This window comes from Panthera uncia (assembly GCF_023721935.1).
Source record: "Panthera uncia isolate 11264 chromosome E2 unlocalized genomic scaffold, Puncia_PCG_1.0 HiC_scaffold_19, whole genome shotgun sequence".
Lineage (NCBI taxonomy): Eukaryota > Metazoa > Chordata > Mammalia > Carnivora > Felidae > Panthera > Panthera uncia.
Genome location: NW_026057588.1, coordinates 8963194 through 8983250, shown reverse-complemented (window position 1 = coordinate 8983250; position 20057 = coordinate 8963194). Strand labels below are relative to the sequence as shown.

The window sequence follows — 20057 nt, the reverse complement described above, 5'->3', positions numbered from 1 at the left end:
CCCCCCCCCCCCCCCCCCCCCCCCCCCCCCCCCCCCCCCCCCCGTCTGGAGAGTCCCGTTCAGGAAACTCGCGCTCCCGGGTGCAGTTCTGCTGGCCCGAGGTTTGCAGAGCTGGGACCACACCTGAAAGTCCAGGCTGGGGGGAGGGAAGGAACCAGTGGGAAGCTGGGTGCTTGTGAACACCGCCAGGCCAAGGCGGTGCATGTAGATGGGACACGGACCCCAGGATCCCACGTTCCTGGGTCTTGTGACGGATTGCTTCCTAGGTCTCCCCCAGGGCCGGGTGCAACCACTCCTCTCCCCACCTCCCCGCCCCTCCCTTTATCGCTGTTTCCAATCTGAACTATTCCAAGCATTCATGAAATGATAACAGGCTGCTGGCAGTTTCATCTTCTGACATTTTTGCCATAGTTGCTTCAGATTCTGAAAGGAAAACAGCCTGACGAGAGGAACGTCCATCCGCGGGATAGGTGGCTAAGAGCGGGGACTCTTAGCCGGCCTGGCCCCTGACCAGTTGAGGGCTCCTGGGAGTAGAGATCACGGGCCTGAGCCTCACTTTCCCCCTCTGTGGAATGGGGCTAATAAAAGTGTATATCCCGGGGGCGCCTGGGGGGCTCGGTCGGTGAAGCGTCCGACTTCGGCTCCCGTCACGATCTCACGGTTCGTGGGTTCGAGCCCCGCGTCGGGCCGTGTGCCGACAGCTCGGAGCCTGGAGCCTTCGGATTCTGTGTCTCCCCGCCTCTCTCTCTTCCTCCCCCCGCTTGCCCTCTGTCTCTCTCTCTCTCTTTCGAAAATAAAGAGGGATTTAAAAAAAAAAAATTTTTTTTTAATCTTTAAAAATTTTTAAAGTTTTTTTAAAGAATTCAAAAAAAAATGAAAACATTAAGAAACAAAGGAAAGGTGAAATGGGCTCGTGTGGGTAGAGCCCTTAAAACCAGCGGCGGGCCGACACCCTCCCCTCCCCGTGGCCGTTCCAGTCGATGCTGGTTATTCGCGATCCCGTATCTGCCGACACGTGTAACCCACAGATCAATACCAATGCGCTGCCCTGGTCACTTGGCCCCCCCCCCCCCCCCCCGGCCTAGCACCGAGTGCCGCCCCGGGTCCCCGAGGCGGCCGTGCAGAACGGAGGCGCCTCAGATAACGAGAATCGACTGTTTGATCAGGTCGAAGCCTCAGTGAATTATGTCGTGTAAGTGCCAGCTTCGTGCCCAGCTCAGGTGACACCGTATGGCCAGCCGTCGCACTCCGTGTCGCGTCTCGTGCACGATAACGTCCGGTGTCGGCTCTCGTGCTGTTAAACTTGTGTTTGACCCCTTCCTTCCTCGCTGCAGCTCCCTCCCTGTCCCTGGCTTTCTGTCTCACAGCCTCCCTCTCGTTCTCTCTCCACAGCTGGCCCCCGAAAGGACACTCCCCAAGTCCCCAGCCGGGGGCCCCGCATAGACCTGGAGTGGACACCCCCTCCTTCCCTTCATGATTCGTTTGTAGCGCAGGTAACCCGCCGAGGGTCCCGGTTTGTGCCCCGAGGGGCGTGTGTCCCTGATTCCACCTCCCTGGGCCCACCTTGACCCCTGGGCGGAGAGGGAAGTTCCTTCCTGGCAGAGCCTGGCTTAGCCCCTCCCTCTCCGGCCTTGGACCGCCCCCGCCCCGGGTCATTTGGACCATCCCCCTGCCTCCCTGCCAGCTGCAGGTGGGGATCTTCTCCCCACTTTCCCCTTTTCTCCAGATGCTTTGCAGGTCCTGCCTTTCTGTCCCCTGACTGGGCTTCCCCCCACTCCCTGCCCCAGCTCCTGCCCTGGGCTGGTTGGGGAGGGCAGGGCTCGCCGGCCACCGGAAGAAGGAAGCGTTGGTGGGGCTGGGATGTGGAGCCGGACAGAACATGTTGTCACTCCTGCGAAAGGCAGCGAGAGCCGGGGAAGGACCTCCAGGGACGGTCCCCGCGGCCAGTCATTGCTGTGTGTTGGGGGGAGCCTGTGCCTGCCGGCTTCTCAGGCCCCGAACCAACAATGAGAAGCCCCTTCCCGAGACTCTTCTTTATGCCCCCGGAGTGCTTGGGGGGTCCTGGGAGTTGGGGTGATGGTTGGGGGTGGCGGTCACAGAACGCTGTCACGGGGGAGGGGCTCTAACCAGCTGGGGGCGCACGTGAGGTTTTCTATGTGTCTGTGTGTCGCGGGGAGGGGAACCCACGACAGTCACCACATCCTCGGTGAGGTTCGGGACTGTTCCCGCGTAGGGCAGACCCCCCCCAGCCACACCCTGCTCCGGGCCGGACCCTGCGTTCAAGGCCTCGCTCCGCCCCCTGTTGGCTGGGAAATGGATGACAGTCTCCGCGTCCCCAGTTACTCCTCTGCGACGTGGGGATGGCAGGACCCCCCCCCCCCGTGGGGTACCGTGAGGATTGAAAGGGTTACGTGTGTGTGAAGGCCTCAGCGCAGGCCCACATGCGATCAGGGCTCATGTAGTCTCAGTCAGTGTCCTCATCGGGGGCATCAGATGCCGGGCAAGAGGTCGGGGAGGAGGAAAAGGCAGCCGTCTCTGGGCGGGGGGGCTCCTGGAAGGCTCTCCCCGCCCCCACCCACACCTGTAGACTCCAGGGAACAGACACCCTGACCTTCCAGGGACGTTGGGCCCAGGGAACTGTCCTTGAAGGGAGGGTCCTGGCGTGCCGCACAGACGTCTAACCTTGTGTCCCCTGCCCTCTTCCCGCCCCACCCCGTGCAGTGGCGATGGATGATGAGGATGGGAGGTGCTTACTAGACGTGATTTGGTGAGTAACGGCCTCCTCCTGCCCTCCCTGTCGCCCCCCCCTCCCGTCTCCCTCCCCTTCACCTCCTCAGTGTCTCTCCTCTTCTGTCTTTCAGCGACCCTCAGGCCCTCAATGACTTCTTACATGGATCCGAGAAGGTGAGTGCTGGGGCAGGGAGAGGCCTCCCCGGGGTAGGGGGCTGTGGAACTGGGGGGCCGAGAGACCTGTGCCCCGGATTCAGTAGACCTCCGCCTCACGCCTTCTGTGAGCTGAGCCCCCGGGGTCATGGCCAGAGCAGAGGAGGTGGCAAATCCCTGCCCTCACACCGTACACATTTCCTCACCCTGCAGAGCAGGATAAAAATAAGAATGTCACTTGCACAACAAAATGGTTTCAAACAAAGCGGAGGGGGGGAGGGGGGAGGGTGCAGGGGGGGGCGGGGGCTTCTTCAGTGTGGGCGGGGAGGTGACATTGAAGGCCAAAGTGGAGGATCAGAGGGAGGCACCCATGCTGCTCTGGGCAGAAGGGCAGGCAGAAAAATGCAGGAAAACATGCTACGGTCAGTGAACAGAAAGAAGGCTAGTGGGGCCGGACCGAAGGGGAAACTGGGGGGGGGGGGACACTGGAGCGGACAAAAGTCACAGGTCACGCGGGGCCTGGAGCAAAGCAGGAAGTAGAAGCGGGCTGAGCCATGAGGAGTCGTATCGGTTGTCTGGGGCTGTGTAACAAATTATCCCGACGCTTAGTGACTTAAAGTTTGTTAGCGCTGTCACAGTTCCTGAGGGTCGGGACTTGGGCAGCCGCTTCGCTGGGTGCCCCTGGCGCGGGGGCGTCTCTCCTGAGGTCGCAGTCAGGATGTCGGCCAGGGCCGCTGTCATCCGAAGGCTTGTCCGGGGCTGGAGGACGGGCTTCCACGATGACGCGTTTCTGTGGCTGTTGGCCAGAGGCCTTGGCTCCTCAGCACATGGGCCTCCCTGTAGGGACAGCTGGAGTGTCCTCAGGACGTGTCACTCTGGCTTCCCCCACAGTGAGTGACCCAAGGGCCAGGGCCAGGAGGAAGCTCAGTGCCTCTTATGATCTCACCACCGAAGTCACTCTGTATTCGCGAGAAGTGAGTCACTGAGCCGGCCCGCGATCACAGGGAGGGGAATGTAGCGCCACCTCTTGGAAGGAGAAGCGTCAGACGACTGTGGCGTGGCGGCAAGGACGGCCGGGGCCGTGGGGTGGGCACTGAAGGGGGGGCTCCGGGCGCTGGCTTTGAGGGTCCGTCTGGAAGGCAGAGCCGACTAGACCCGCTGGTGGAGGAGTCGTTGAGGAGGAGAGTGTGCGAATGCCTCCTAGATTTGAGTGGGTTGTGTCTTCTGAGGCTGGGGGTTCGGGAGGGGGCAGATTCCACGAGCGCAGGGGGGCCCCTCGTTGGCGGTGCTGGGCGCCCGGGGTTCTGGAGAGACATCCACGTGGAAAGAGACTGGGGGGGGGGCTCAGCCGTGGACGCACATTCCGTGGGCCCTTCTGTGGACGTCAGGTGCTGTTTCAGAGATGCGCCTTGGGAATCAGGTCCCTGCCCTCCCGGAGTCAGGCTGGGCATGGGCGCTAGGTGCCCAGATGGTGGGGGGGGGGGTGGGGGGCACGCCGGGCACTTGGGCCGCGTAGAGAAAGGAGTGACTTAGTAAGGAGAGACGGGTGGTTGTTGGGAGAAGGTGGCGGGTCCGTCGGGTCCCGAAGGATGTGCTGGGGTTGAAGGCTGAAGGCGGGGCTCAGCTTGGGCAGAGGCACGGAGGCAGGAGTCTAGAGTTCAAGGCAGGTGCGTCGGGAGAGCCTCGGACTCCGTGCCGGGGACACCTTGGGTTTTAAACACGCCGCCAAGCCCCTTTCTTTGGGGCCTCTTTTCTGGAGGCAGAGTGTCCCGCGATGCTGACGCCCCAGGTGCCGTCTTGGTCCCCTGGTCCGCTGTGACTTTAAATTGGTTTTTGTTCTAGAGCAGGGCCAGCCCGCTGCCCAGCTGACCTTGACCTGGGGTGGGGGTGGGTCTTGTTGCAGCTGGATGGTGACGACCTCCTGGATAACCCCGGGGAGGCCCAAAGTGCCTTCTATGAAGGTCCTGGGGTAAGTGACTCAGGGGTTCGGTGGGGGGCGGGGGGCGGGCTCTGAGTCACGGCCCGTGGTGCCCCTGGAGGCGGCCGGCGGGAGGGAGGCCCTAACGGCAAGAGGGAAGGGGGTCACGTTCGCCCCTGAGGCGCTTTGCCTGGAGGAGGGGGGGGGGGCCACAGGGGGGGGGGGGTGAGACCGGGTGGGGTGGCCCTGGCTCTGCCCACCGGCTCCTCGGGAAGAAGGGGAGGGTCCCGGGTCCCTGGCTTTGGGGCCTCGGGTCAGTTGGGACAGAGAGGTTCTGGGGAGTTGAGGCAGAGGCCAGCTCTGGGGTTCACCAGGGGACACTCGTCTAGGGAGCAGGCAGTGTGGGGGCCTGGGGGCCTGTCCCTGCTTAGCCGTGGTTGGGTGTCCCCCAGGGGAAGGGGATCGACTGACGCAGACCTCAGTCTCCATCTGGAAAATGGGGGCAGGGGTGCCAGGCAAAGCCCAGAGTGGGGAACGCAGTGGACATTAATTAAGCACCTACTGTGTGCCTGACCATGCCACTTGACCTTCCCTCTTCTTCCTCTTCTGCTGCTTCTCCCTTCCTCCCCACTTCCCAACCCCGCTTCGCCTCATCCCTCCCCCTCCTCCTCCTGTCTTCTCCCTCCTCCCTCTTGTCATAACTGTCATTTATTTATTTATTTAAAAAAAAAATTTTTTTTTTTTAACGTTTATTGATTTTTGAGACAGAGAGAGACAGAGCATGAACGGGGGAGGGTCAGAGAGAGGGAGACACAGAATCTGAAACAGGCCCCAGGCTCTGAGCTGTCAGCACAGAGCCCGACGCGGGGCTCGAACTCACGGAACACGAGATCATGACCTGAGCCGAAGTCGGCCGCTTCACCGACCGAGCCACCCAGGCGCCCCCATAACTGTCATTTATTAACACTTACTGTGTGCTACCCAGCCCTTTCCGGTCATTTTTACTTAGTGTGCACGACAGCTGTGATAATATGTTCTGAATAATTTATCTTTCATAACATAAATGATTAATCTAGAACCTGACCAATAAACCTTTATTTGACCCTTTATAGACCCAGGAACGGTGACGAGCCTGGATTCTGACTTTGCGATTAGTCATGTTGCCATCCTTTTTAAGTTTCTTTTATTTATTTATCTATCTATCTATGTATCTATCCATGTATCTATCTATGTATCTATCTATGTATCTATCTGTCTATCTATCTATCTATCTATCTATCTATCTAGAGAGTAGGGGAGGGACCGAGAGAGAGGGAGAGAACCCCAAGCAGGCTCCGTGCTGTTAGCCCAGAGCCAGACACGGAGCTCAGTCTCATGAACCATGAGCTCCTGACCTGAGTCGCAATCAAGCATCGGACGCTCAACCGACTGAGCCACCCAGGTGCCCCCACCATCCTTTTTTAACCCCCGTGAAGCCCCTGGTCCGGCTTCAAGCCCCCTGCGTGTGATGTCCGTGAAGGTCATGACCGTCCTAGGAGGCAGGTTTGGTTGTGGCCATTTAAGTGGTTAAGAACTCAGAACCGTGCGGGTCTGGGCTGGGGGCTGATCGGGAGCCGCATCCCGCCAAGCAGTCCCCTCTCTCCGTCTGGGAAAGGAGGGTGGGGGCGCACAATTCTCGCTTGTGCCACATTTGCTCAAATATCCGTGCGTGTCTCGATCGTACGTGCCTGGATCGCAATCCGGGACAGCGTGGAAGGCGCTGAAGATGTGTCCAACTCAGCACGGCCGGCCCAAAGTAAGGCCCCTGACGGTAGCTGCCGCTGTCCCTAACGAACACAACCCCGGTCTTCGATCCGGAGGCTTTGGGGGCCGGGCGTGTTTCAGAACTCCGGGTCCTTTCGGGGGATCCGGGAAAGTGATGCGGGACGTCACGTGACACGCTCGCTCGCCTCTCCACGGTCCGCCTCCGGAAGGGGCACGTCACGTGGGCAAATTGTGGCTCTCCCCGAGAGCGCCGTAGTCACTTTTGGTCAGGGTTTGCTACCAAAAGGGTTAGGAAGGCGTTGGCGGCCTTCGGGGCGCTTCTGAGCGTGGGAGCTGCACGTGGAGGTTTTATGGGCCTTCATGGCTCCTTCGAGAAGAGTTTTCATTCCGTTCCGCTGACGCGTGCTGATGGGGAGAGCGAGGCCGGGGAAAGCAAGCCCCGGGTTGCACGGCAGAGCCCGGCGGTGGCTGGGATTCGAACGTAGGCGGCGGCCACGTCTAGGTGAAGCGTTCTCTCTGGCCGCGCCGGCACCGAGTGCCCTGTGCGTCAGCCCTGCCCTGCGCCAGCCCCTTGTTAACCTCTGTTCTTCCCTCCCCACCTCGCCCGGCCTCCAGCTCCACGTGCAAGAAGCTTCTGGCAACCACTTGAGCCCGGAGCCCACGCAGCCGGCCCCCAGCGTGGACCTAGACTTCCTGGAAGATGCCATCCTGGGCTCGCCTGCTGCGGGGGGCGGCGGCGGGGGCGGAGGGGGCGCCGACCAGCCCTGCGACATCCTCCAGCAGAGCCTCCAGGAGGCCAACATCACAGAGCAGACCCTCGAGGCCGAGGCCGAGCTGGACCTGGGCCCCTTCCAGCTGCCCACCCTGCAGCCCGCGGACGGCGGGGCGGGCCCGGCGGGGGCCGGAGGGGCCGCGGCCGTGGCCGCTGGGCCCCAGGCCCTGTTCCCGGGGGGCACCGACCTGCTGGGGCTGCAGGCCCCCCCCGCCGTGCTGACCCACCAGGCCCTGGTGCCGCCCCAGGACGTGGTCAACAAAGCGCTGAGCGTCCAGCCCTTCCTGCAGCCCGTGGGCCTGGGCAATGTGACCCTCCAGCCTATCCCGGGCCTCCAGGGCCTGCCCAACGGCAGCCCCGGGGGCGCCGCGGCGGCCACGCTCGGCCTGGCGCCCATCCAGGTGGTGGGCCAGCCGGTCATGGCACTCAACCCGCCCACCTCCCAACTCCTGGCCAAGCAAGTGCCCGTCAGCGGCTACCTGGCCTCGGCGGCCGGCCCCTCGGAGCCGGTGACCCTGGCGTCGGCCGGTGTCTCGCCCCAGGGGGCGGGCCTGGTCATTCAGAAGAACCTCCCCACCGCCGTGGCCACCACGCTCAACGGGAACTCGGTGTTCGGAGGGGCCGGGGCCGCCCCCGCAGCGGCCGGCGGGGCACCCGCGGCGGCCCCCGGCCTCGGCACGTCGCCGCTGGTGCCGGCGCCCAACGTGATCCTGCATCGCACGCCCACGCCCATCCAGCCCAAGCCCGCCGGCGTGCTGCCCCCCAAGCTCTACCAGCTCACCCCCAAGCCGTTCGCCCCCGCGGGCACCACGCTCACCATCCAGGGCGAGGCGGGGGGCCTCCCGCAGCCGCCCAAGGCCCCCCAGAACCTGACTTTCATGGCAGCGGGCAAGGCCGGCCAGAACGTGGTGCTGTCGGGCTTCCCGGCGCCGGCCCTGCAGGCCAACGTCTTCAAGCAGCCTCCGGCCACCACGACGGGGGCCGCCCCGCCTCAGCCGCCCGGGGCCCTGAGCAAGCCCATGAGCGTCCACCTCTTGAATCAGGGCAGCAGCATCGTCATCCCCGCCCAGCACATGCTGCCGGGCCAGAACCAGTTCCTGCTGCCGGGGGCGCCCGCCGTCCAGCTGCCCCAGACGCTGTCGGCCCTGCCCACCAACGTGGGCGGGCAGATCCTGGCGGCCGCGGCCCCCCACGCGGGCGGACAGCTCATCGCAAACCCCATCCTCACCAACCAGAACCTGGCGGGCCCGCTGAGCCTGGGCCCCGTGCTGGCCCCCCACTCGGGGGCCCACAGCGCCGCCCACATCCTCTCGGCCGCCCCCATCCAGGTGGGCCAGCCGGCGCTCTTCCAAATGCCCGTGTCGCTGGCCGCGGGCAGCCTGCCCACACAGAGCCAGCCGGCGCCCACGGGCCCCGCGGCCACCACCGTCCTCCAGGGGGTCACCCTGCCTCCCAGCGCCGTGGCCATGCTCAACGCCCCCGACGGGCTGGTGCAGCCGGCCCCCCCGGCCGCCACCGGGGAGGCCGCGCCCGTCCTCGCGGTCCAGACGGCCCCCCAGGCGCCACCGGCTGCCAGCACACCGCTGCCTTTGGGCCTCCAGCAGCCACCGGCGCAGCAGCCCCCCCCCCCAGGCCCCCGCCCCTCAGGCCGCCGCCCCGCCTCAGGCCACCACCCCCCAGCCCAGCCCGGGCCTGGCGTCCAGCCCAGAGAAGATCGTCCTGGGACAGCCACCCTCTGCCGCCACCGCGGCCATCCTCACTCAGGACTCCCTGCAGATGTTCCTGCCGCAGGTAAGTGGCCGGGGAGGGGCGCGGACAGGGGGTGTGTGCTGTGGGGAGGGGCCAGGAGCTGGAGCTCAAGGTGTGTGTGTGTGTGTGTGTGTGTGTGTGTGTGCGCGCGCGCGCGCGCATGCAGGGGGTGGGGGAGGGGAGGCAGCAACTGGGAGGGGGGCGTCTGGTGGGCTTGGGAGGGCGTCTCAGAGCCGCACTCCCTGCTCCCGGTGATGCGTGCGTCCCCGAGGGGACAGCCCGACAGAAAGACGAGGAGGGGGACTGACTGGCGGACAGGCTGACTGTCTGCTCTCCTGCTGGAGGGGATGAGAATCAGAGAGAGCCGGGCAAGACACAGACAGACAGATGGGCAGACAGACAGATGGGGCGGGAGGCCGCGGGCGAGGTGGAGCCAGAGGACTGACGGACCTGAGCGAAACGAACTTGCTGGGGCAGCAGGCTCCCTGGTGCCCAGACCCCGGGCTCCGAGCCGCCCCGGCCTCTGTACCCGGCCTCTCGGTGCCCCTGCGCCCGGTCCCCACCACCCCCTGCTCTGGGACGTTGGGGAGGCCGGGATCTTGGGGTGGGGAGGCTGCGGGGGCCGTGGGGTGACCTTCTGACCCTGTGCGGGCTGCCCGTTTCAGGAGAGGAGCCAGCAGCCCCTCTCCGCAGACGGCCCCCACCTCTCCGTGCCCGCCTCGGTCATAGTCAGCGCCCCGCCTCCCGCCCAAGACCCAGCCCCGACCACCCCCACCGCCAAAGGAGCTGGCCTCGGCCCTCAGGCCCCCGACAGCCAGGCTTCCCCGGCGCCGGCCCCCCAGGTAGATGAACCCCAGCAGCCTCTGCCCCAGCTCAGACCGAGCCTTGCCCCTGCAAACCCCTCCTTCCTGCTCCCCCCCTCCCCCTCGCTCTGGCTGCCCTGCCTGCCTCTCTGCCTCGCTGGCTTGGGAAAGGTGTCCCTTCGCTCCCCAGATCTTTCCTGAGGGTCTCCTGGCAGCCGTGGACTCCTAGGACCAGAGCCAGGCCTGGGGGAGCCCACACCGTAGGCAGGGACACGGGGTGCACACGGCAGGCATTTCTTTCCGGAGTGACCGTTTTCGCCTCCGGAGGAGTAACACGGTCAGAGGGTTCGCATCTCAAAAGATAACCGGAGATGTAGCTTGAAAAGCCCTTTCTCCTGAGCCACGGATTCCCGCCCTGCCTCCCCGGGGCGGTTCTGTGCATCCTTGTCCACGCGTGGACAGGCAAGGCGGCGCCTGGATTCTTTTCTTCCCACTTTGTACAAAAGCAAGAGCACACTCCTCATGCGGTTTTGCACATTCTCTCGTTCAGGGACTCATCTCGGAGACGTTGCTTCATTCTTTCGCGGACTGCGCCGTTCTCCGCCGTGCCGACGGGCTGGCATTTATTTAACCGATCCTTGTTGCCGAGCAGCTAGGTCCTTTCCAGCCTTTGGCTGTGAGGAACCAAGTGGCAAAGCATCACCGTCTGTACGTCACTTCGCGGGGCGGGTTCTCAAAAAAGGAAAGCGCCGGGTCTGTCACAGGCGTCTGTGGTTGTGACGGGTGGTGCCAGATCGCCCTCTGTGGAGTATCGATCGGGGCACCCTTTAACAGCGATATGTCGTCTGTGCCCGTTTCTGCACGGCCTCAGCAGTGTATTGAACTTCGCCCGTCTGCCGGGTGAAAAGCAGCTTCTCGCCTTGTTTCGGTTTGCGTTTCTGACCACGAGATTGGGCAGGTGTTCGTAGACGTAGAGCTGTTTGTGCTTTCCGTGGAATCGCCTGCTCGTACCCCTTGCCATTGAAAATTTGGGTTCCTGGCCATTCTCTTGTTGATTTGTAGCAACTCTTTACATATGAGGAACGTTGGCCTTTGTCTCACGTGAGCCATAAGCACGTGGGAGTGCTTTTCTGGCGTCGATGTTATACTCGTTCAAGAAGGACTCGTGGATAGGTCGATGAGCATAGGCAAGGGGAGGAGGAGGGCATAACGTCAGCAAGGTGAGGGTGGCAGAAAGCATCATGGGCTTTGGCCTTAGACGACCACGATTTCACTCTCAGGTTCTGCTACTTGCCCCGTGACCTTCAGCAACCAGTTTCTTCTTTCCCGAAACAGATATTTGGGGAACGAGGGCGCATAATAGGTGCCCGGCCTTGTGCTGACCCAGAGCAAAGCCCTGTACCCACTGAGCCTCGATTTCTTCTTGTGCAAAATGGGGATAATAGGTTCTTACGGGTCTGTTAGGAGTAAACGAGCTACCATAGGCTTAGCCCGGAGTAAGCAGGCGGTAGGTATCCGCCATTATCATTTTTTTTTTTTTTTTATTGTCCCCGTTGGGGGAGAGCGGGATCCGGTCCAGAGTCACGGTCTAGGAGGACACGAGACCAAGATGGGATCCGGCCATGTCTGCATCGAGAGGAGAAGCAGAAGTGGGGGAGGGGACAAACGGCTAGAGGCCGCCCGGCGTGGGAGCAACTCACGTTGGGAGCAGTGTTTCTGGAGCGGCCCAGATACGGGCCTTTCAGGAAGCAGCTTCCATGGTCCGCCGTTCCAGGGGGTTCGTAGGATCTCCTCTGAGCGCTGTGGGTGCCACGGCACACATTTGCGGTGACCAGTCATTCCAGTTTACCTAGTACCGAGGACGTTCTTAGAAGGCAGGACTTTTTTATTTTATCTTATTTTTAATGTTAATTTTTGAGAGAGAGAGAGAGAGAGAGAGAGACAGAGTGCAAGCAGGGCAGGGGCAGAGAGAGAGGGAGACACAGAATCCGAAGCAGGCTCCGGGCTCCGAGCCGTCAGAACAGAGCCCGACGCGGGGCTCGACCTCACGAGCCGCGAGATTACGACCTGAGCCAAAGTTGGACGCTCAACCGACGCAGCCACCCAGGTGCCCCAGGACTTCGTCGTTTTAAAACTGAGACCGTCCCGGGCAAACCAGGACGCGTTTGGTCACCCTCCTTACTCCTCACGACCTTCCCCAGCCACATGTCTCAGGCCATAGCCTGCTCCCTCCGCAGCCCAGCCCGCCCTGGCCCTTGCCTGGTTCGTGTTTCTCCGTAGCACTTCCGGCCGTGTGACCGACTGTCTAGTGTCCTTGTTTACACGGTTCTCGCCATACTGTAAACTCCACGAGGGCAGAGAGTTTTGTCCGTTGTCTCTTTGCCGTATCCCCAGTGGCCAGAACAGTGCCTGGCACACAGCCGACACTCAGTGAGCCTGTATTGAATAAACCAACGGAGGAAATCATTTATTGAAGAAACGAAACACACGTACGAAACAGCCCCGCCAGTGCTGGCTCTGTGCCGAGTACGCCCCAGTGGAATCAAAGGGAGAGAACGTTCTGGGAGGAGACGCGGTTCAGCCGCAGGTGAAACAGCCTGCTAGATGGAAGCATTGAAGGCAGCGGGCTGCCCGTGAGGAGGCTGGCGAGGGTCCTGCTCTAGGCTGAGTGAGCAGGAACAGCCTCTGGGGGGAGGAAGTATTTGAGCTGAGGCCCGAAGAAGGAGAAGTTGTGGGGAAATAGCATGTGCAAAGGCCCTGAGGCCAGGGCCAACTTGGGATGCCAAGGAATGGAAAGTAGGCTGGAGTTGGGGGGGGGGGGTGGAGCGAGATAGGGTCGGAGAGTTCTGTGGTGCCTCGTGGGCCAATGAGTTGGGCCCTGGCAGTCAGGGGGCCATGGCCTTGTCTGATTATATGATTTTCAGTGATCCTTCTGGCTTCCACTGGAGAGTGGTTTGGTGGGCCATGTGAATGGAGGTCCAGAGATCCTCATGGGAGAAGGACAAGGACAGTGCTTCAAAGGGGTGGTCACAGTGATGGTGGAGGCAAGTAGACGGATTCAGGGGACGGTTTGGAGCTCGCTTCAGGATCAGAGGCACGAGGAGGAGGGCGTTATGGGAATAGCTTCGTGAACGACACCATTTCTCTTACGGTGAGACCTTGGATCGTGAGTAACTTGTCCTGGGAGCGTCCCTCGCGGGCCCTTGTGTTAGCGGACATTTCTAATAAATTGTAACTTGCTAGGCGAGCGAGGTCTCGCAGCCCGGGTCGTACGTGACGCCGAACGTCCCACGATCACAACTGGGCCGGTGGTTCTCGAAATTCACTTTGCTCTACGAGTGCTTTGGATTACAAGCGTGTTTCCGGGACGAATTACGCTCGCACACCCAGGTTTTCCCGCGCTTCTGCGTGCTGTTCCAGACGCTTTACAAGCCTTAGTTCCTTGAAACCTCCCTCAGGTAGGCGGTGCGACTATCCCCATTTTACAGGTGAGGAAGCAGAGGCACAGGGCGAGGCAGTCGCTTGCCCGCGGCTCCCCAGCTGGTAGGGCCTGGATTCGAACCCTGACGGGTTGTTGCCAGAAACACCGGCTCTGCTTCACGTCGGGGGCTCCGAGGCGCAGTTGACTCGTCTGCAAAATGGGCACGAGGCCACCGGCCTCACGGGCGCTCGGCACGGAGCAGGCATTCGGGGAGCAGATACGTGCCACGGGCGGGAACAGTGGTAACGGTGCCGTGGCTGACCTTGGAGAAGAGAGGACAGTGTGCGTGGAAGCTGGTTCCCAGTCTCACACACACACACACGGGTCCGCACCGTGTAGGCGGGCTGTGGCTCTTGTGCCTACGAGAGCGCATGGCATGATGGGAGGTTCTGGACAGACGTCTGTTGGCTGAGCAAGTAGGTGGGTGGGCGGGTGGGGGGCTGACCCGGCGATCAGGCGGGCGAGCGGACGGACTGAAGCATGAAGGCAACACAGAAACGTCAGCCAGGTCCCAACTTGTGATACGCGTGCACGCTCGTGTGCCAGGCCCGTCCCCAGGCCGGAAGGCTGCCATCAGGTGGTTCTTTCGTGCGGCCCCCGTCCCCCAGGCACCTGCTTCGTGGCCAGCCTTCCGCAGGGACGTCCAGATGAGGGGATTGATTTTGTCATCGATACCCCGGCTCTTGAAATTGTCCCTTGATGGGGCTGTATCTTCAGGGACGGAACACTGACCATCCCGCTCAGGGAGCGCAAAGCCTCCCGTGTATTGTTTATAGCGGGCTCTGGGAAAAAAAAAAAAAAAGCCACCACCGTTGTCGCCGTTATTCAAAAAGCGTTACTTGCGTGTGGTTTAAAAAATTCAGTTTGCTGGGGCGCCTGGGTGGCGCAGTCGGTTAAGCCTCCGACTTCAGCCAGGTCACGATCTCGCGGTCCGTGAGTTCGAGCCCCGCGTCGGGCTCTGGGCTGATGGCTCAGAGCCTGGAGCCTGTTTCCGATTCTGTGTCTCCCTCTCTCTCTGCCCCTCCCCCGTTCATGCTCTGTCTCTCTCTGTCCCAAAAATAAATAAAAAACATTGAAAAAAAAAATTTTAATAAAAAATTCAGTTTGGGGCGCCTGGGTGGCTCCGTCGGCTGGGCATCCGGCTTCGGCGCGGGTCGTGATCTCACGGTCCGTGAGTTCGAGCCCCGCATCGGGCTCTGGGCTGACAGCTTGGAGCCCGGAGCCTGCTTCGGATTCTGCGTCTCCCTCTCTCTGCCTCTCCCCTGCTCACTCTTGCTCGCTCTCTCTCTCTCTCTCAAAATAAACTTAAAAAAAAATACAGCTTACAAAGAAAAGAAGTGTATACGGTTAATTCCAGCGAGTCTTCCTTTTCGTGGGATTTCTGGCCCTTTCCGCATATAGACACCCTCCCCCCCCACCGCCGGCAGTTTCTTTGTAGAGTGCCACCTTGTGGCGTCATAGGGCAGGCACCGCGGACGTTTGAGGCCGGGTCGTTCTTCATCGTGGGGGGCCGTCCCGTGCTCTGTGGCGCGTGGGTAGCATCCCCGGCCTCCGCCTCCTCTTGCCAGTAACACCCCTTGTCCAGTGGGGACAACCATGGAGATCTTCAGGGGTTGCCGTGTGTCGCTTGGGGAACCGAATCACCTGGGCTGCGAACCGCCCCTGTGCACTTGGCCAGCATCCCTCGTTGTCTGAACTTGGACCCAGGGAGATGCGAGAGCCCCTGTGTGTGTGCAAGGTGGGCGCACACTTTCCCTTTGTGTTTACACACAGAAGCGCCCCATCCTGTTCTCCTGTATCTTGCTTTGCCCGTTCAGCGATACCTCTCGGACCCCTGACTTGCAGACTTTTATTTTTTTTTTTAATGTTTCTTTATCTTCGAGAGGGAGGGAGAGACAGAACGTGAGCAGGGGAGAGGCCGAGAGAGAGAGAATCCGAAGCAGGCCCCAGGTTTTGAGCGGTCAGCACAGAGCCCGACGCCGGGCTCGAACTCACGGACCGTGAGATCGTGACCTGAGCCGAAACCAAGAGTCAGACACTCAACCGACTGAGCCACCGAGGTGCCCCTTAAAGATTGTATTTTTAAGTAATCTCTGCACCCAACTTGGGGCTCAAACTCACAGCCCCGAGATCAAGAGCCACGTGCTCTCCTGAGCGAGCCAGCCAGGTGCCCCTCCTCTGTTCTTTTTAATTTTTTTTTTAACGTTTTATTTATTTTTGAGACAGAGAGAGACAGAGCATGAAGGGGGAGGGTCAGAGAGAGAGGGAGACACAGAATCTGAAACAGGCTCCAGGCTCTGAGCTGTCAGCATAGAGCCCGATGCGGGGCTCGAACTCATGGACCGCGAGATCATGACCTGAGCCGAAGTCGGCCGCTTAACCGACTGAGCCACCCAGGCGCCCCTCCTCCGTTCTTTTTAAATGCTGGTCACAACCCCACTAAAATGACCGGGCTGGTCACAACCATTAACCAATAGGCACTGGGTGTGGTTTGAAAACCACCGTCCAGGAGAACAGCCATGGGGCAGTCATCAGGCGTGGGGACTCTGGAAACCCCACCCTGCCCCTTCCAAGGCTGCGACCCTAGCCAGGTGACTGACTTCTCTGTGCCTCAGTTTCCTTCCCTGTAAAACAAGGGTGATGATAAGAGCATCTACGTCACAGGGTTGTGGTGAGGAGTAAGTTCATACGTGTTAAAATGCTCAAACGGGGTCAGGCGTGTTGAAAATGCCACAAGATGACAGAAGCCGGGCAGATGCTCCGTAAAGGGCCAGTAGTAACCATTTGGGGCCTTGCGGTCTCTGTCGCGGCCCCAGAGCGCACGTAAACGAGTGAACGCGGCCGTGTTGCAATAAAACTTTATTTATGGACACTGAACTTTGAATTTCCTATTATCGTCACCAGTCACAAAATATTCTCCTCCTGATTTCTATGCCGCCATCTAAAAATGTAAAACACACACACACACACACACACACACACACAACAAGCCTCTTCTTAGCTTGTGGGCTATATATGGAATGATAGGCCAGGCAGGCCAGGCTGGCCCCGTCGGCCCGTGGGCTGCAGTGCCCTGTAGTTTCGTTATTTATCGACATGGTTCCCTGTTGGAGAGAATACCGAAGGTGGCTTCCTGGGCAAACAGCGTTTCTATAAATATGCCGGTACCCAGGCTTTGCACGGTGGTGTGAAAATGCCTGCAGGGTACGTTTCTAGAAATGGAACTTCTAGATCAGAGAGCGTATGTGCTTCCCAAGCACTTTATGGAAGGCGTTGAAGCGATTGTGCCTTCGTGGGCTTTTGCCCGTGAAGCCTCCTCCGATGGCTCCTGGCCAGGCCGCGGGATGTTCCGAATTCGGCACGAACGCCGTCTACATCTGGGCAGTGGGACTCTCCTGGTGAACGGTCCCCTCGTGTGGTAGTTTTTTAAAACATGACCGGAAGACTCCTTTCGTGCCGATTTCGAGAATTTCTAAAACACGGAAAAGAACGAAGAAGGAAAATCAGTCCGTGCAGGGGACGCCGATAACATTTGGGGGGGGGGGGGTGTCGTGAAGTTTTCTTTCAGCCTGATCTTCTCCCCCAACCCATTTCAGACATTTTTTAATTTGGGGGCGACTGGGTGGCTCAGTCGGTTACGCGTCTTGATTCTTGATTTCGGCTCAGGTCACGATCTCACGGTTTTCGTGAGTTCGAGCCCCTCGTCGGGCTCTGCGCTGATGGCGTGGAACGAGCCTGCTTGGGATTCTCTCTCTCCCACTCTCCCTCTCTCTCTGCCCCTCCCCTGCTCGCTGTGCCCCCCCCCCCAAAAAAAAAACAAACTAAAAAATAAATAAAATAAAACATTTCCAATTTTTAGCGTTAGGTGTTCTGTGCACATGGCTCAATCATCCGAAAGCAGTTCTTAGCGTTTTAAAGCCCCACCCCAGGCCTACCTTCCCAACCCACCGGCCCCTGCAGGAAACCACAATTCCTTATTTGGCGTATAGACTTCCGTGTTCCGCGCGTGCGCCGCCGGGGTTACGTGTGGATTTACGTTTCTCCCCCGTCTCCGACCGCCCAGAAGGTAGCACATTCTAGGCCCGTCTTGGCAGCCGGCGGAGAGTTTCCTGGATCCCTTGGTGCAGCTGGGCAGTGTTCCTCCGTATTCCTCCGCAGGGATGGACGTGAACATGGGTCCACGGGACGCTTTTGGTGTGCATTTCTCTGGTTACAAGTGCGGTTGAGCATCTCTTGAAATGGATGAGCCTCTGTGTTTCCTTTTCTGTGCGCGGTCTGATCATGCCCTTTGCCCCTTGTTCTCGCTGGTTGTTAGTGATTTCTGGAGGCTGATGGCATGTGCTCTGAATTACAACTGTTTCCCCCTGTGTTATCATTTGGTTTTTTTGACTTGGTTGGGGAGTGGGGGGTGCTGTGTTTGTCTATAAATATATTTTTTTCATTTTTAATGTTTATTTTTGAGAGGGAAAGAGACAGGGTACAAGCAGGGGAGAAGCAGAGAGAGAGAGAGAGACACGGAATCCGAGGCAGGCTCCAGGCTCTGAGCTGTCGGCACAGAGCCCCACGCGGGGCTCGAGCTCACGGACCGTGAGATCATGACCTGAGCCGAAGTCGGACGCTCAACCGACTGAGCCACCCAGGCGCCCCTGTATTTGTCTGTATTTTTAATGAGTAGGGGACGAATTTTTTTAGTTCTTATTTTTAAATGTTGAAAAAGGATTTGAAATATGCAGCAACGTTCTAGGAACTGTAGAGAACCCATGGGTGTTCTTTGCTCTGTAACCGGATGTATCAGTTATCTGTTGCTGCGTAACAAATTGGCCCCCCACACTGAGCGGCTTTAACCAATAAGCATTAACTTACTTCGCATAGTTCGTGAGGATTGGGAATCTGGAAGCAGCTTAGCTGGAATCTGCTGGCTCACGGCCTCTCATGAGGAGGTCAGTTAGGGCTGCCGTTATCCGAAGGTTTGTCGGGGCGGGAGACTATGCTTCCAAGGGGGCGGGCTCACGCCCCCCCTGGCAGATGGCCTCAGCTCCTCCCCACGCAGCCCTCTCCAAGGGGCACCTCAAAACCCGCTCCAAAGTTTGCTTCCCCCAAAGTAAATGATCCACGAGAGAGTCCTGGGACAAAAGCCGCGGTCTTTTCTAGAACTGCATCTTGGAAGTGGTGTATGCCCATCTCCGCCAAATCTGTTGGTCCCAGAGACTAACCCTGGGACGAGACCCAGGGTGGGAGGAGACCGAATAATGAGGAGGGAGGTGGGCATCGGTGGGGGCCGCCTCAGAAGCTTGGCTGCCGCCCCGATGTACCCGTCAGCAGCGTGCTGTGTTCTCTTTATCCTCCGTTCTCTCGAGGTGTGTCCGTTTTTATGCTGAAGCATATGCGTCTCCATCGCAGACGTTCTCCTTTCCTCCTTAATGCCTCAGCCTTCGAGAACAAGAGTGTTCTCTGACTTGACCGCCGCCCAGTTAGCAAATGCAGCAAACTGAGCATTGAGACAGAACCATTGTCCACGGTGCATAATTTATGTAGCCAGTTGTCCAGCGGTCAGGTAATGTGTTCCTCTCATTTCCCTTATCTTGCCGGCCGTCGTCTGGCCACCTTGCTCAGCTTCCCGCCTCACTTACTTGGGCTTCTCGAACCTGCTCTGGCCACGTGGGTTGTTTTCCCGCGTTCTCTGTTGTAAATACCCCCCCAACCATTCAGCAAGTGCCTGAATGGTTCCCGTCCCAGATTCCTAGAGGGCGGCGTACCAGGTCAAAGTCATGACCCCTTCAAAGCCCCCAGGCCAGGGGGCCCACCCGGGCGACAACCTCACCGGCCCCGTGTGAGGGCCGAGGGCCTCTCGGATCTCTCCTTAGAGGTCGCAAGCCTTCGGGGAGGTGTGGATTGATTGGTTTGGGGGGGCTTTCGGTTTGAACGGCGGGAAGTTCTTCAGGGCCAGCCTCGGAAGGGTCCAGGGCACTGGAGGCTTGACATCATGAGTCGGCCCACGTTGGGGGCTCAAGGCAGAGAGCCCCGGCTTTGGAGCCTGGTAGCACGGGTGGCCTCGGGAAGTCCCCTGAGCCCTCTGAGCCCGAATCCTTCCCCATCAACTGGGAAGTCACGGGGCGGGGGTGAGGCAGGGGGACTCGGGACCGGCCCGTCTCGGCTCCCTGACCTCCGTTTCCCCCCGCGTGAAGTGGTTTCAGCGTCTTCTCTGCTTTCGGGCCCGTGGAGGGACCACGCGTAAGTGGTTGCAGGTGGCCGTCCGTGCATACATCAGTGTGGGCTGTCCCCGGGGTGTGGACCCCGTGACAGCAGAAGGGGGCCAGCCCGGGGGCGGGCACACAGCTGGTGCTCACGGGTTAGACGGGGGCGGCTGGGGTCGTGATTCCGGGGGGGGGGGGGGGGGGGGGGGGAAGGGGACAGCGCAGAGGCGCTCGGTCGGAGGTGTGTTTTAGGCCAGGTCACCGTGTACGTGTAACAGACCCGTGCCCGGACCGCGTGTGCCCGTCTGAGAGACACAAACACACAGGCGCACGCACCCGTGGCCCCCCGGGTGGGCCCGCAGCCACGGCCACGCAGGCACACGGGTGCAGAGGTCGTGGACACTTAGAGGGCCCACGGCTCTGGGCCGGCGTCCAGAGGGCCCTGACCCTGACCCTCAGTTGCCACCCTCGTCCTGGGCGCTCTGGGGCCCCC

At 60.4% G+C, this 20057-nt stretch overlaps 1 protein-coding gene across 1 annotated transcript in view; it reads left to right on the top strand.

Moving 5' to 3' along the window:
- BICRA (BRD4 interacting chromatin remodeling complex associated protein) overlaps positions 1–20057 on the top strand; it is an 87817-nt gene that overhangs the window by 56273 nt on the left and 11487 nt on the right. Inside the window, 7 exon segments of the mRNA XM_049622307.1 lie at positions 1393–1493; positions 2722–2767; positions 2862–2904; positions 4787–4852; positions 7181–8959; positions 8961–9128; positions 9752–10086. Coding sequence (XP_049478264.1) covers positions 2727–2767; positions 2862–2904; positions 4787–4852; positions 7181–8959; positions 8961–9128; positions 9752–10086 — 2432 coding nt within the window. The 5' untranslated portion in view covers positions 1393–1493; positions 2722–2726.